At 47.4% G+C, this 16,958-nt stretch overlaps 1 protein-coding gene across 31 annotated transcripts in view; it reads left to right on the forward strand.

Moving 5' to 3' along the window:
• Positions 1 to 16,958, forward strand: part of rims2a (regulating synaptic membrane exocytosis 2a) — a 159,153-nt gene that overhangs the window by 122,206 nt on the left and 19,989 nt on the right. For 24 of the 31 annotated variants that reach the window (XM_082552311.1, XM_082552312.1, XM_082552306.1 and 21 more), the window contains 3 exons: positions 3,715 to 3,881; positions 4,443 to 4,670; positions 11,364 to 11,608. In XM_082552311.1, coding sequence (XP_082408437.1) covers positions 3,715 to 3,881; positions 4,443 to 4,670; positions 11,364 to 11,608 — 640 coding nt within the window. The remainder of the gene's footprint in view (positions 1 to 3,714; positions 3,882 to 4,442; positions 4,671 to 11,363; positions 11,609 to 16,958) is intronic. The other 7 variants (XM_082552314.1, XM_082552316.1, XM_082552319.1 and 4 more) reach the window with 3 other exon arrangements.

The following is a 16,958-nucleotide window of genomic DNA, read 5'->3' on the forward strand; positions in this document are numbered from 1 at the left end:
CATTCATTCATTCATTCATTCATTCAGTCAGCCAGCCATCTCCTCCCTCTGTACTGTTTGCTCGCTCCTTCGGCAATAAACAGCCACCTTCACCTACCTGCCTGTGAGTCCAGCGTTTGGGTCCTCCCTCTCTCATCCACGACACTACCGCTGACAGAATGACCCGACCCCGCGTTGTGGACCCAGCGGACTTGGACCTTTTCGAGCGGCAGGACGCAGCGCTCTCCAATTGGGCGGAGAAGCTCAGGTGGAAACAGCGGCTCTTCTCAGAGAGGGAGCACGTCTTTGAGGGGACTCGCCTGGCTCTGGGCGGGCCTCGGAGACGCCGCGGTCCTCCACCTGCTGCCTCACCTGCATCGGAGCATTCGCCGCGGAGAGCGGGCGTCACAGGCCAGGCTTCGGGCGCTCGCTCCTCCGCTGCTCCGCTCCTCGCTCGCCCGCCAGCCATTTTCCTCACCGGACCTTCAACCTCGCCATGGCACGGTGGCTCCGCCTCCCACCTCGGCTCAATGGAGGCTCCCGTGCCAGAGGCTCGGCTGTGTACCCCGCCCACTGCCTCTTCCCGGAGAAAGTGGCGCACACGTCGCCATAACAAGGACTATTTCCAGCAACTCCCGATGGTGAGCTCCAGTGACTGTTTTTCGCACTCACCGTCTGATTATCCACTTAAAACACACAATAGACTCTTTTCTGATCCATGGGATGTTTCCCTCCTAGAGGATGATGTGGACTGGGAAGATTTTTTCTGCTCTGCTCCCCCAAAGACTGTTCAGTCAAAGACTGTAAGTAGTGGTGGCAGAAGGACCAGAATAAATCCAGATAGACCTGTCAGTATCACTCACCCAGTCATCATTTCCACTCCTGTCAGTCAGCCGACACCTGTGCCCGCACCCAGGACGAGGGCAGCTGTGACCCCGTATACCTCCACACCCACCTCTGTTCCTCGGGTGGGGGTGACTGATGTCCAGCCACCTCCCGTGCCTGTCCCAGCGCCTAGGCTGAGGGCAGCCAGGATCCGGCCTGACCCCCCTAGAGACTCAGCTGAGGCTCTCCAGCCAGTGCCTTCACAGTCTGGAGGCACGGAAGAGCCAATCAGTCCACCACTTCATCCACCGCCTGACCCAGCCTTTCACGCACTAGCTTTATCCCTGGTTAGGCTGGCTGAAGTGTCCCCTGCTCAGGCACCAGCTTTACTAGCCCAGGCCGTAGCTTTATCTCCCCGTCTAGCCCAGTCTGTAGCTCAGTCATCAGCCACACCAACCTCAGCTCCATCGTCAGCTACGCCTGCCTCTGTTCCTCCCTTAGCATCTTCCCTCCAGTCAGTGCACTCACCTCTAGTTCAGTCACCCCCTGTAGCTCAGTCTCCTCCTGCCCTCCAGTCCCCTGTAGCTCAGTCTGCTCCTGTCCACTCACCTGTAGCTCAGTCTGCTCCTGTCCAGCCTGTTTCCCAGTCGCCTGTCCACCGTCCCATTCAGTTCCCGGACCTGCAGCCACAGCACCCAGAGCCAGCTGTGAGCTCTCCTGCTCCTCAGCCAGGGGTTTCCGCACCCGCTGGCCCGGCCTGTCTCCAGCCGGAGGCTTCAACTTCGACTGGTCAGGCCTCTGCCTCGGCTGCACCCACGCCCGGCCCGGCCTCAGCCTCGGCTGCACCCACGCCCGGTCCGGCGTCGGCCTCTGCTTCTGCTCCGCCTGGCCCGGCTCCAGCCTCAGAGCCTTCGTCCTCGTCTGGCCCAGCCTCGACTTTGGCTTTTGTTTCGCCTGCTGCAGCTCCAGCCTGTGCTTCGCCTGGTCCGGCCCCGTCGTCGCCTGGTCCTGCCTCGTCTGGTCCTGTGCCCACCGGGCCATGGCCAGCATGCCTAACACTGGAGAGCCGCCGCTGCCTTCCGCGCGGCCGGCCCCCTGAACTGCTCCGTTGTCTCCTTCGCCGCCGCCGCTGCCTTCCGTGCGGCCGGTCCCCTGAACTGCTCCGTCGTCTCCTTCGCCGCCGCCGCTGCCTTCCGCGCGGCCGGCCCCCGGATCGCCTTTGCTTGAGTGGCCGCCGTTGCCTTCCGCACGGCCGGCCCCCGGACCGCCTTCGCCTGAGTGGCCGCCGTTGCCTTCCGCACTGCCGGCCTCCCGAACTGTGTCCACGTCACCGCCGTTGCCTTCCGCACGGCCGGCCCCCGGACCGCCTTCGCCTGAGTGGCCGCCGTTGCCTTCCGCACGGCCGGCCTCCGGACCGCCTTCGCCTGAGTGGCCGCCGTTGCCTTCCGCACTGTCGGCCTCCCGAACTGTGTCCACGTCACCGCCGTTGCCTTCCGCACGGTCGGTCCACCGGAACAGTCTCGTCTCGACCGCCGCGGCCGCCCACCGGACCGGCTCAGTGGTCGCTGCTGCCTTCCACGTGGCCGCCCACCTGAACTGTCTCGTCTCGGCCTCGGGCCACGTGGCCACCCACCTGAACTGTCTCTGTGTGGCCTCCGTCCCTCTGTCCTGGGCCCCCTCCGCCCGCCCTGTTTTGGTTCTTTTTTGTTTGGCCGTCGGGTGCCGGCCTTTGAAGGGGGGGGTCCTGTCAGGGTTCCTGGGTCGGTGACCCAGTGTTTTCAGTTCACATTCACTGTTTATCTACTGCCTGTTCCACTTCCTGTTTTATTGTCTTAGCCTTGGTCTGTGTGTATTATGTTCAGTCCTCTTCCCATTATCATTAGTTCATTATGTTCAGCTGTGTACTCACCGGTCCCTTATTATCATCATTATCACCAGTCTGTGTATTTAAGCCCTCTGTTCTACCCATTCAGTGTCGGGTTATTGATGATGTACGTCTGATGTCTATGTCGTCTGTATGTTCAGTCAGTCAGTCCTTTGGCCATTCATTCATTCATTCATTCATTCATTCATTCATTCAGTCAGCCAGCCATCTCCTCCCTCTGTACTGTTTGCTCGCTCCTTCGGCAATAAACATCCACCTTCACCTACCTGCCTGTGAGTCCAGCGTTTGGGTCCTCCCTCTCTCATCCACGACACTACCGGTGACAAGTAACAAATGCTTTAGGTGCTCAGTTAGATTAGAAAAGCACAATTTAAGTAGCAGTCCATTTACCATCTAATATATCCATGCTAGATAGATCCAAAGCATAAATTAGCTCAAATGTAAAAAGTCAATTAAAATCAACAAGACAAGCCTGTGAAAACCTGCAACACACACACAAACAATGGATGCTGATCAGAAGCTGAATGAAACGAAGACATGCTTTCGTGTGCCATTCCAGCCTTTTGTACACAAAAATGAAAGTCAAGCTGAAATTGTGGATGTCATTTATAACTTTTCCTAGTCTCTGAACCTGGTAAGACCAAATCTCAAACCATGAACCCCTGCGGTATTTAACTGCAAGCCCAATGTTTTCCCACTACATAATTAAAATACTGACCTTTAAAGTCGCTCACCTAATATGCCTAACGTAAAAATAGTGTGCATATTTCTTCTTTTTTATTTACATTCAACAGCTTATTTCTGAAATACTGCTTGTCTTGATCAAATAGTTTTCCCTTACAAGGCAAAGACGTAGAAGTCATTTTAGAAATCTCTACCCTTTGGTAACTTGTTGAAGTTTTCATTGGGACTATTTTAGCAACAACATTTTGTACTTGTTAAAATTGTTGAGTGCTCAAAAAACCCCAAATTTGTGATATCTGATGTCACCATACTTTATGTCTTATTCTTTGCCCTCTTTGCAGCGTTCAGGCAGAGATCCACGGGGCTCCGACAACTTGTCAGCCAAGTCGTCGGACAGTGATGTAAGCGACGTGTCCGCTGTGTCGAGAACCAGTAGTGCCTCTCGGTTCAGCAGCACGAGCTACATGTCTGTCCAGTCAGAAAGGCCGCAAGGAAACCGCAAGATCCGGTAGGCTGATGCAAACTTTGTGTCGCTCTTTAAATTACCATCAAGCTGGAATGGACAAACCCCGCCCCCCTCAGCGGTGAAACCCATATTCATTACCATGTCCAGACGTTTTCAAATTTGAAACTGTTTGCACATGGTTACCCGAGGAGAAAATGCCCCTCCTGTAGCGCTGCGTGTCATTTTCTCCCTGTGATGAGTTCAAGTTTGGCTCCATTTTAGAGAATCTGGAGCCAAGTGGTTGAACTCTGTTCCTTCACGCTGTGGGGGAAGTTTGTCCATATCTGGCAGTAGTCACTGAAACATTAAACATATTTCTACTCTTTGGGTGTCGTCTCATATCAAAGCAAAAACAAACTCCTCTGCATGGTGCTTTGCTTTAAGTCTACGTTAGTTCTTCTGTGATTTAGAATCAGTCTGCTTTTGATCATGGCTGCGTTGCATCTCTGTGTTCGTCTCTCTTTTGTTGTTGACATTGTTCACGCTTTGTTTGTTTTTTTCTGTTTTTTCTGTTTCTTTTGGCTTTGCATGTGCTGCTCTTTGTGCCTCTGTTTCCATCTTCAGCCAGTTGCGATCGAGGAGCCATTCTCGGGAGGGGGATGAGCAGTTAGGAGAAGTGAGGGAGGAAGAGGAGGCAGGAGAAAAAGGCAGAGGGGCTAGTAAAGAAGGAAGGGTGCAGAGAGGGGGGAAGGAGTGGGAGGGAAAGGTAGACGCAGGCGAAGAGCATCAGAAGGATTTGATGGAGAAAGAAGAGGACTTGCACCAAAGGAGTATCTCAGAGACTGACCTCAGGTAACACATGTGTAGCAGCTTCAAACTGTAGACTAACAATGATGAAGAAAACTACTAACAGTAGTATAGATCCCGCTGTAGATCCCAGTGGACGACTGTCTTTTGCACATTTATATGAGGACGTGCAAGACAGAGTGTGGTGACTACCCTCCTCTCTTTACCTTGATGATGGTGTAACTGTGGCTCTGTTGACCTTTAACAATACTAAGGTAGAGTAGCATTAATATTTTACACTGCTTAAAAAAGATAAAGGAACACTTTTTAATCAGAGCATCAAGTCAGTTCAACTTGTGGGTTGGTGTTAAACTTTTTCTATGATGGTATTGAAATCATCAACAGGTGCATTAGAGGTGCATAACCTCAAAAACAGGAATGGTTTTCCAGGTAAAGACCAATGATGTTTTCCCCTCATCTTTTCTGACTGTTTTTTCAATAGTTTTGCATTTGGCAAGGGTCAGTGTCACTACTGGTAGCATGAGGTGGTACCTGGACCCTACAGAGCTTGCACAGATAGTCCAACTCCCCTAGGATGGCACATCAATGTGTGACATAGCCAGAAGGATTTTTGTGTCTCCCAGCACAGTCTCAAGAGCATGGAGGAGATTCCAGGAGACAGCCACTTACTCTAAGAGAGCTGGACAGGGCCGTAGAAGGTCCTTATCCCATCAGCAGGACTGGTATCTGCTCTTTTGTGCACGTAGGAACAGGATGTGTGCTGCCAGACCTACAAAATGACTTCCAGGAGACCGCTGGTGTGAACGTCTCTGACCAAACAATCAAAAACAGACATGATGAGGGTGACCTGAGGGCCCGACGTCCTCAAGTGGCCTCTGTGCTCACTGTTCAGCACTGGAGCCTGATTGGCATTTGCCATAGAATACCAGAATCAGCAGCTCCACCTCTGGTGCCCTGTGCTTTTCAGAGATGAGAGCAGGTTCATTCTGAGCCCATGTGACAGACGTGGAAGGGTAACATCGTTCAGCATGACCAATTTGGTGGTGGGTCCTTGATGGTCTGAGGAGGCATAATCCATGGAGGGACCCACAGGCCTCACACACCCTGACGGCCGTTAGGTATCAGGATGCAATTCTTGGACACATTGTCAGAACTTATACTGGTGCAGTGGGTCCTCCTGGTGCACAACAATGCCCGGCCTCATGTAATTAGAGTAAGCACACTGTTCATGGAGGATGAAGAAATTGATACTACTGACTGGCCTCCATGCTCAACTGACCTACATCCAACAGAGCACCTCTGGGACATTATGTTTTACTCAGTCCAAGCTGCCAAGTTGCACCTTAGATTGTCGACGAGCTGAGTAACACTCTGGTCCAGATTTTGGGGGAGATCTCCCAGGACAGCAGTGGTCATCTCAATAAGTGCACGCTCCAGTGTTGTGAGTCATGCACACATCCCATTGGGATCGAATGTATTTTTAAAGTGTTCCTTTTAACGTTTTTGAGCAGTGTATAATTGCAGTGACATGAAAACAGTTGGTGTCCATGCAGTCTGTTCACACATCAGATAATCTGAACTCTACAGTTACTATCTAAAGAATAACCTTTATCCTGAATTTATAGTACTGCACTTAATCAGAGCTTGCTTTTACCATATGCCTGCAATGCTCTGACACCACGAGGAAAACTGAGCTCTTCATGTTTCATGCTTTTAAACAACAGTTACTTTTATCGACATGCAGGAAGTAGAGAAGACCTTCGAACCAATGAAAAAGAGCAATGAAAACAAGAAAAACTGCATGTTTACTATGGAAAAATACTATTAGGATTATTAGTGTGCTAGATACAATCACAGCCTGTTGCCTTATGTTTCACATAGGTATCAGCCTTTTGCTGATCAATATTTATGAGACATTTATGAGAAAGTGAGCACCAGGTTATGGCACAAATTTAATGCAGTACTGTAAATCCAGCATTACCACAAGGTGTACTGCAAGACCCTCGTAAACATCAATTTTTGATTTGCTAAGAGGTTCAACAAAGTGCCTCCCTGTATTAAACGTATAACTGTACATACAAGTGATGATGATAATAATAATAATAATAATGATAATAGTCACATTCACACAAAGTGTGCATAGAGATGTACAGTAAATATAAAGTCGAAGACTTATTTAAATCAGAGGTTAGGTGAACTGTTGATATTTTACTACACATCATAAAAGCTGTTGTTTTTCTGAGTGGACCTTCATGTCTAAATGTTTAGTGAGCCTTGGCTTCTTGCCTTGGCATATTAGAAGCTTGGCTTCTAACATGTTAAGACTATATTTAACATGACACTATTTCCTGGTAAACCACAAGAGACTGTGGTTTCATTTTTGCACTGTGCTGGACTAGCAGGTCTGAAAATTGTGTCAAGAGCAAATTCAAGAGCAAAATTTATTTGGAAGGCCAACAGAAAGAAGCTTAGCTTGCACTCCTGATAAGATGTCTTCCATCAAATCACATTCACAGCAGGATCCAAGCAAGCGCTTCTCACCAATATTAGTTCTGCCCCTCGGTCTTAACAGAAAACACATTAAGATAAAAGCTACACCCTCTCACGCGTGATTAACTCTACACTAGTGTGCACCGTCTGATTGAGAAGGTGCACTCTGCACATGCGCGTAGGAGGCTAAATGCACATGCAGAAACAGGAGCAGATCCACTGAAGTGTAAGTAAATTGTACTTACACAGTGGATCGTGGATTATACAGTGCAAACAGAAGATTAGGAAGTCTTAACGCTTTGCCCACTCATCCATCGGTTTGCTCTGAAGTTGCTGTGTATATCGCTTTATTGTATGTGCTGTGCTGTGTTGGGATGCTGCATCAGTATTTTATCAGTCCGTGTTCTTCACTTGCTCCCCTGCAGTCATGTTTTGCACGTGCAACTTGTCGACTCAGACCTCCTCCTTGTCTCCAGCTACTCCTCGATATTTCCCTGTTTTTATGTGTCACATCACAAACCTCATACTGATGACCACGGGGTAATCACTTTCAGTGAATTCACCGGAAACGTACAAATGAGATTTGAAAAAAGCCGACTTGAGCACACGCGTCCCAGAGATTTGATTTAAGCTACAATGCTGCAGTTGCAACGTGTTTCATCTTGACTGAAAGTGAGCTCATTTGGTCCTACTTTAAAAAATGCTGGCAACTCTCATCTGTGTGATCAACCCTTGTTCCTTCATGACAGCTACAGTATAAACTGATATTCCACCTAGTTGTGAGTAATGCAATATTCTGCTTTTTGAGAGATAAAAAATCAAACACTCCGCGTCGTTTTGTTCATTCAGGTTTGCTCACTGGGTCATGATTTTTGCAGCTGCACACAATAGAAAAAACAAAATTGCTGCATGCTAATAATCTTAGGATCTGTGAGATAGAGCATGTATGAGATAGAACATTTAGCATATCTGTTATTCATGCCACTGCATAGTCAATTGTGCCACTGGGCATTGAAGCCACAAATCTCAGAACTTGAACCGTAATCAAGCAGAGAATATCTATAGGTAAAAAAGCTTTTCTATGAGAGCCTCCAGATTTGAAGTCAGAATACTGAAAACAGTCAATCACATGTATCGAGATGATTTGAGGAGTCAGCAAGTGACACGCGATGTGCTTCAAGTTACAAAAGATGCATTCGCTGCTCTCCTTATCTGTGTGTGTGAAAGTAGTAAAGCAGTGTGATTTAGCAGAAACATGGCCACCAGCTACATCTATTTATGAGTCATCTCCTATGTATTGAGGTCACAGTGTAAATACACATCTGCTACACATTAAACAGGCTTGGCATACAAGCATCATGATAGCCGTGTGTGTTTTTAGTCCTTTGAAGACAGAAGCGAAAATCTCTGCTCTGAATGAGACTGTCGTATCCAAGTTACAGCTTAAGATAAATATGAGATCCAGACTTTAATGAATCACTTCCATTCTGCTCACTGCAACCTCTGCAAAAAAAAACACAAAAGAAATTTGACAGGCATGAACGCATGCTAATGCTCTGATTTGGGGCACGGTTGCCACGGTACCTGCACTTTTCCATACATCATTTATGATTCACCTTTAATAACAGCTGCTCCTTCCTTGTTGTTAGTGAGACTAAATAAATAAAATGTATATTTCACCCCAAAGTTGCTTAATATCTATTGACTCATTTCCTTTTAGAAGACCTTATTTAAATGTTTACCATCGGTTTCTAAAAATGATCAATACATGATACAGTATGGAGATTGGCCTATTAAAGACAGCTTTGTGTAGCAAAACCTGTCTACATTTTTGCAACACCAAAGATTTCGAAGGTATTTTGGGGTTGGGTTATGCTTTGGGAACATGTTGGCCTAGATGAAAATGCATGGTGAGCAATCTGCATGATGAGGAGCTCTGTGTTCTTTGAGCTGAGGTTGAAAATCAGAAATCCCTGGAGAGACCCAGTTTTCCAAGTAGGCATATTTACACAGCAACCCTGGATTGAGTGCCAAGACCTGTTCAGAGAGTGGCGAAACTGTAATGAGAGGAGGCGCGAGAGATTTTATGCACTTGTTTTTATTGAGGACAATCAAAGTAAGGTGTCCTTTTACACCAGTTTATGAGAGTATGAAGAATCGTGAGACTATGATTTACTTTAGAACAGTGTGTCCATTAAGAGCAGATGTTTGTGCATTTTGACAAAAAAACAAACAAACGAAAAATAAAAGCGCCGTCAATTCAGTTAGAGCCAAATGTTTATTCAATCCAGTTGCAAGTTCACCCTTTAGGGAACAAACCATCATAGACCCTTAGTGGTTTGGGTATAATTCATCTGTTCCGATAATGGGTAGAATGTGTCCACGTACCGGCAGTGTTCATCACTTTAGATTAAATATTATTATTGGCCATCCTCCTAGAGAAGGATTAAAGTTTGCCTTTGATATAAACGTGGTGACAGGCACTGTGTGTTCTATTAGACAAGTAGGGAATTAGACGAGACATTTATTCCATCAGAAGAATACATTTCATCTCATTTCCTATTTTGTGTTGCTAAATATTTTACAGAACATAAATTTCTAATTGAAAGCTCTGCGCTCATGCATTTTAACCTCAGCTGGCAATCATTGTTAGAGGCCACGATCCCCCCTGACCTCGCTGCTGTGCTGATGTAATGAAAGAAGCGGCGCGATCGCCGTGTGAGGAGCAGATGAAATGCAGCCTCACTGCGATGATGGTGAAAGAGCATATTTTAGAATGTCACCTGTAGCACACGGGCCCGTGGTGCCGGCCGAGCGCTTGGAGTCGTCTTCAAAGCCTCTGGGCTGCAATAACCGATCAAAGGCGCTAATCTCCCAATAAGCATTCAATATTTATGTGTTGAAGCACAGGCTGATACTTAACAGAAGCCACTGGTGCTAGAACTGGTATAAACAAAAGGTTTGCTACTGCTGGCTGGGGTACGAGGTGCTCTTTAACAGCACACCTGATTTATTTCACCAACAGCAGCTGAAAAACAAAATATGAAGTGCAGACCGCCAAAACAGGATACTCATGTGCCAGTGTATACTATCCACGCCAGCATAGCAAGGAGTGACATGAGCAGCCATTACTACGTGCTCACACATTCATGACGGTTCCATATGTTGTTTATGAGCTAACTGCATGAGAATGTGCGTGAGACAGACGAAGGCCTGGTCGACTGCTGATGTTTAGGCACGGCTGATTGTCTAAACTAAAAGCACCACTGTGTTCATACGCAGGATAATGAGATGTCGCAACCATATCAGACATAAACTCCAGCGTTTATCAAATACAGCAGAGTGTCTGATATATGTGAAATTTGGAGTACGATTGAATTAATTGATGGAATCAGCCGTCAAAATGTATTAAACCTTCCCGTTTTACCCAGCACATCTTTCTATGAGTGGTCTTTGCAACACAGTTACATGATGGAGGTCAGACACTTAAATTAATGAGGGTGCTACACGTAACTTATCCCATTAAGAATTCAGAGCCTATGATACAGAATGTAATTTGTCTCTTAAAGATAATTTTACTGGCAGGGCTAAAATAGGACCCTCATTTGAACACTGGCCTATTTCCTTTCAAACTGCAGGAGCTGGAGAATAATGCTGATGACAGGCAACTTTTCTGTGTGCAGCTTTGAGCGCTTGATCACAACTCTTACCTACTTGTGGATGTCCGTGAACTTTTCATTTAATAAATTAATACTTTGATTATTAAATTAATACTCAGAATAATACCAGAGTCTTAGTTGATTAGTGTCTTTAGACATCTTAAATCAAAAAACGAAATAACCTAACAGATAAAATGCAGAGTATTAACTCTATGTTACTCCTGATTTCCCAAACGGCTTCAAAACTTTTACAAACCCATTTACAGAGCTGGAGAGTAGGCTATGGTTGGTCTTTCACTGCATGAAAAGGCTTTAGAATATACACTACATCAGTGTTAACCTCATCTATACTGTAAGTCATGAACTCCTGTACCTGAACTCTGTCCTTTTCTCCTTTTCACCCCACACCTTGTCATCTACTATCCCTCTCCTCTCCTCTTCCATCCTCTCCTTCTGTTTCCTCCTCCATCATCTCTCCATTCACATCCCCCTCCACTGGCTTCCTCTCTCCCCTTCTCTGCCCTGTCCTCTCTTCTCTGTCTTCACCTGTCCCCTTCCCTCCCCCCCCATCTATGGTGGTGGCTGACAGTGACTTTGCATCCAAAATGAAAAACAGGCAGATGGGCTCATCGGGTGGGATGAACATGACCAAGAGCACAAGCATCAGTGGCGATATGTGTAACCTGGAGAAGACGGACGGCAGTCAGTCGGACACGGCGGTTGGCACGGTAGGCACTGACGACAAGAAGAGGCGCTCCAGCATTGGTGCCAAAATGCAGGCCATGGTTGGCATGTCGCGCAAGAGCCGGAGTACCTCTCAACTCAGCCAAACAGGTAGGGCATCCAGTCACACAGCCAGCGTGCTCCCAGTGTTCAGTGTTGCATCTGTCCCGTGGCCTCTCGTTGTCTCTGTGTTGACTTTGCTTCGTCTCGCTCTGTTCTTGATACCAAGTACTAATTCTTCTATTTCCAGTTTCCCCTCAGATTTCTTTTTTTTTTTAGTGCAAGGGCTTTGAGCTGAAGAAAATACTGTTAACAATGTTTTCTCTTTTCTCTAGGTAACAGTGAATTCAACTCCTCTCTCCCCTTTTTGCTTACCTCCCTTTATTCTTTTCTTTGATATTTTACTCAGTTTGAGTTGTCCTTTCCGAGCCCAAAGCTGCTCATTTGTTGTGCTTATGATGTGCAAATTTGTGTTTTCATGTTTTCATTCTGGGAAACTGGATTTGATCCTTCCAAACACAACTAAAACACAATTTTCAATATTTGTCACATTTTTTTCGTTTGATGCTCTTTTGACTGTGATTTTTTTTTTTACTATTGCCATCTGCAGTTGTATTTGTTTCCGGGTGCACGTGAGAACATGTGAGACCACGTGCACGTGCGAGATATGAACAAGAAAGGGTGTGTTGTAGCTGAAAGTAGTAATGTGTATTTTTCTGCTGTGGAAAAGGGGCTTTCGCTATTCTACACTTTGCAAGGTGTTCTGTTTTTTGGGTTTGGTTTTTTTTCCATCTTGCTTTCTTTTCAAAATTGCTCATTACCTGGTGCCACACAGTGTGAAAAAACAGCCTAGCAGGTGGTGTGCAGCGAAGTTTGTGGATGACAGATTGGAGTCTGGTCTTTTCATGCAAAGGTCAGGCAATTCGTCCACTCCCCCTGCGAGGCTGTGACCGTATCTATTCATCTCGCCTATTCAACCTTAAGGTGGCCAGTAATCACTTCTGTCCATTAGCGCTTTCTCCAATACCACAGCAGGGGGGTGAATGCATGTGTATGATGAGGAGGGACGAGCGAGAAAGTGGAGAGATGGTACGCTCACATGGCGTTGTGCTGTCCCCCACCCCTCCCTGGCTCGTGATTTAACTGGCACATGGGCTGCTGCCTTATCTCTGCGGGTTAATAACGGTACTAACTGTTAATCACATCAATATGACAATTAGCCCGTCTTTGCAGCTATTATACGATTTTTATCGTATAATAGCTAGGAGATGCTAATGTTTTTGACAATGAAGAAGGTTTTTGTTGCTGAATAAGATGAACCCTCTGAAGTTCAATTTTGAGACCAGTAGAAACAAATGGCATTTATTCTGACTTTTATATGGATACAGATTTTGAAGATACTCATTTTAGCAGACACATGAACATACTTTCTTTCCTAGTGCGTACAGAGCACATACTGAGCAGCCCGGACCTCCTCGGGCTATCAATATTTTACTCATTGCTTTTAAGTGCATCAGAGGGAGTTAGTAAGAGTGTGCATGCATCTCCCTTTCAGTATCTGTATTTGTTTCTGCACCAGCACGTACACTGCTAAGTTGCCTTGTGTCCTACTTTGTTGTGCGCTGTGCTGGGAGGCTCTTTGCCCGTTTCAAAGGTGCATTCAAAAGCATGGCTGATTTTTCTTTTTGTTTTTTTTTTTGGGGGGGGGGGGGGGGGGGGTGTGCAGTGCCAATGGGGGATGGGTAGATCAGCCAAGCAGCACGACTCTGGCTTTGACAAACACTGGTTAGTCAGGTGGAATGGATGTGCTCCCAGGTGACCGCCATGAGTAGTGTGTACAAATTTGGCAGCTCTGGCTCTCAGTCGTCATTCTCTCGGTCCACAGTGCAAGATGGTACACTTTACAGGAAGTAGGAGTGCTTTAATATGCTTAGACCAACAACTGCTAACTGCTGCATAAATATGCTACCTGAAGTGATGGAAATTTACTTTCTTAGTTCTCGGGGTTGTAACAGGAACTGAGTGAGCAGTACAAAGCAAACAGTGGACACATGGGAGTCAATTTTATGAGTTTATTTCTCTTTTTCTTTGTGTTCATTCTGAAAACAGTCACAGTCCTTGCATGCTTGGCCAGTTAAGCTGATTCTAATTCAGGCTCAGGTTCAGTAATGCATCAAGAAATGCTTTTTAATCACTAGTTAATTAGATGTTAAGAAGAAATAATTACCTCCTGCAATGAAGTTATGTTTCTGGCAGTATTTGTGTGTGTCGTTAAGCAGGATAGCTCGAAAAGTTTTGAATGAATTCTGATAAAACGTGTAAAGTGGGGTCTCGTTAACAAGTCATTCTAATTTGACTCACATCCACCAAGGTCTTCAAGCTCCACTCAATGATCTATTGGTTAAAAAATGTTTTATATCATCAAAGAACGTATTGTTGAGAGAAATAAAACGAGCTGCCTGTTTTTATATATACTATAGTATAATATTGAATATTAAGCTCAAGATATTCATGTTCAGTTACTTACAAATCAGTAAATTTCAACCTACGTAATGTTTGTGCAATCAACCTAAACATCTGTCACGGTACCCTTATCTGATTTTTTTTTTTACCACACGCAGAAGACTAAATGAATATATCCATCCTTTCTCTACAGCTTATCCTTGTCAGGGTCACGGGGGGCTGGAGCCTATCCCAACTACCTTGGACAGGACAGGCTAACAAAAATGAATATATAGAAAATACAGTATCATTCCCTTACAAGTAAACACTATCCGGAGAGTGGCAGAGGTTTTCGCACTTGTTATACTATGTTGTTACTAAGCAACAGCGAATTGTTGAGTTTATTTGATAGTTTACATTAACTTTAAATGTAAATTTTGAAATACTTTTAAAAAACACTATTAGGCTTTTACATGCAATCATGTAAGGCATTGCCACTCAATCATTCATCAACTTGACTTATTATGTTAATTTATTTTTTTATCCTTTCTTCTATCCGAGGGAGACTGGGGACATTGAGTCCGAATGGACCATGTTCAGCGTCTCCATTGCCGAAGCTGCTGCATTGAGCTGCGGCCGCAAGGTGGTTGGTGCCTGCCGTGGTGGTAATCCCCGAACCAAATGGTGGACACCAGAGGTGAAGGGAGCCACCAGGCTGAAGAAGGAGTCCTATCGGGCTTGGTTAGCCTGTGGGACTCCGGAGGCAGCCGACAGGTATCGACAGGCCAAGCGGAATGCGGCTCGGGCAGTGGCTGAAGCAAAAACTCGGGTGTGGGAGGAGTTCGGAGAGGCCATGGAAAAAGACTTTCGGGCTGCCTCGAAGAGATTCTGGCAAACCGTCAGACGTCTCAGGAGGGGAAAGCGGTGCTCTACCTGCACTGTGTATAGTGCTGGCGGAGCGCTGCTGACGTCGACTGAGAAAATTGTCAGGCGGTGGAAGGAATACTTCGAGGACCTCCTTAATCCCACTGACACGTCTTCCGAGGAGGAAGCAGAGTCTGGGGATGAGGGGAATGACCCGCCAATTTCCGGGGGCGAGGTCACTGAGGCAGTTAAACAACTCCTTGGTGGCAGAGCCCCTGGTGTTGATGAGGTCCGCCCCGAGTTCCTGAAGGCTCTGGACGTTGTAGGGCTGTCCTGGTTGACACGCCTCTGCAATGTTGCGTGGAGATCAGGGGCAGTACCTGTGGACTGGCAGACCGGGGTGGTGGTCCCCATCTTCAAGAAAGGGGACCGGAGGGTGTGTTCCAACTACAGGGGGATCACACTCCTCAGCCTCCCTGGGAAAGTCTATGCCAGGGTGCTGGAAAGGAGAGTTCGTCCGTTAGTCGAACCTCGGATACAGGAGGAACAATGCGGTTTTCGTCCTGGTCGCGGAACACTGGACCAGCTCTTTATCCTCTCCAGGATACTTGAGGGTGCATGGGAGTTTGCCCAACCAGTCTACATGTGTTTTGTGGACTTGGAGAAGGCATTCGACCGTGTCCCTCGGGGTGTCCTGTGGGAGGTGTTGCGGGAATATGGGGTGTCTGGCCCATTGCTACGGGCCATTCGATCCCTATACAACCGTTGCAAGAGCTTGGTTCGCATTGCCGGCAATAAGTCGGACTCGTTCCCGGTGGGTGATGGGCTCCGCCAGGGCTGCCCTTTGTCTCCGGTTCTGTTCATAATTTTTATGGACAGGATTTCTAGGCGCAGCCAAGTGGCGGAGGGCTTTCGCTTTGGTGGCCTCAGAATCTCATCTCTGATTTTTGCAGATGATGTGGTTCTGTTGGCTTCATCGGGTGAGGGCCTCCAGCTCGCACTGGAGCGGTTCGCAGCCGAGTGTGAAGCAGCGGGAATGAGGATCAGCACCTCCAAATCTGAGGCCATGGTTCTCAGCCGAAAAAGGGTGGAGTGCCCACTCCGGGTCGGGGATGAGTTCCTGCCCCACGTGGAGGAGTTCAAGTATCTCGGGGTCTTGTTCGCGAGTGATGGGAGAAGGGAGCCGGAGATCGACAGACGGATTGGGGCTGCAGCTGCAGTAATGCGGACGCTGCACCGGTCCGTCGTGGTGAAGAGGGAGCTGAGTGTAAAAGCGAAGCTCTCAATTTACCGGTCGATCTACGTCCCTACCCTCACCTATGGCCACGAGCTGTGGGTAGTGACCGAAAGAACGAGATCGCGGATACAAGCGGCAGAAATGAGCTTCCTCCGAAGGGTGGCTGGCCTCTCCCTTAGAGATAGGGTGAGAAGTTCGGCCATCCGGGAGGGGCTCAGAGTAGAGCAGCTGCTGCTCCACATCGAAAGGAGCCAGCTGAGGTGGTTCGGGCATCTGACAAGGATGCCCCCTGGGCGCCTCCTGGGTGAGGTGTTCCAGGCATGTCCCACCGGGAGGAGGCCCCGGGGCAGACCCAGGACACGCTGGAGAGATTATATCTCTCGGCTGGCCTGGGAACGCCTTGGTATTCCCCCGGATAAGCTGGAGGAGGTGGCTGGGGAGAGGGAGGTCTGGGCCTCTTTGCTTAGGCTGCTGCCCCCACGACCCGGCCCCGGACAAAGCGGATGAAAATGGATGGATGGATGGATCCTTTCTTCTACACTCAACAAAAATATAAACGCAACACCTTTGTTACTGCTCCCATTCCCCATGGGATGGACGTAGAGACCTAAAATTCATTCCAGATACACAATATAACCATCCCTCCCAAACAGTGGTCACAAATCAGTCCAAATGTGTGGTAGTGGGCACATCTGCTATATTGAGATAATCCATCCCACCTCACAGGTGTGCCACAGCAGGATGCTGATCTGACATCATGAGTAGTGCACAGGTGTACCTCAGACTGCCCACAACAAAAGGCCACCCTGGAATGTGCAGTTTTTTGCGCTATTGGGGGTCTGGGGACCCAGAACCGGTCAGTATCTGGTGTGACCACCATTTGCCTCATGCAGTGCAACACATCGTCGCATGGAGTCT

Source organism: Aulonocara stuartgranti (assembly GCF_965226115.1).
Source record: "Aulonocara stuartgranti genome assembly, chromosome: 11".
In the NCBI taxonomy this organism is placed as follows: domain Eukaryota; kingdom Metazoa; phylum Chordata; class Actinopteri; order Cichliformes; family Cichlidae; genus Aulonocara; species Aulonocara stuartgranti.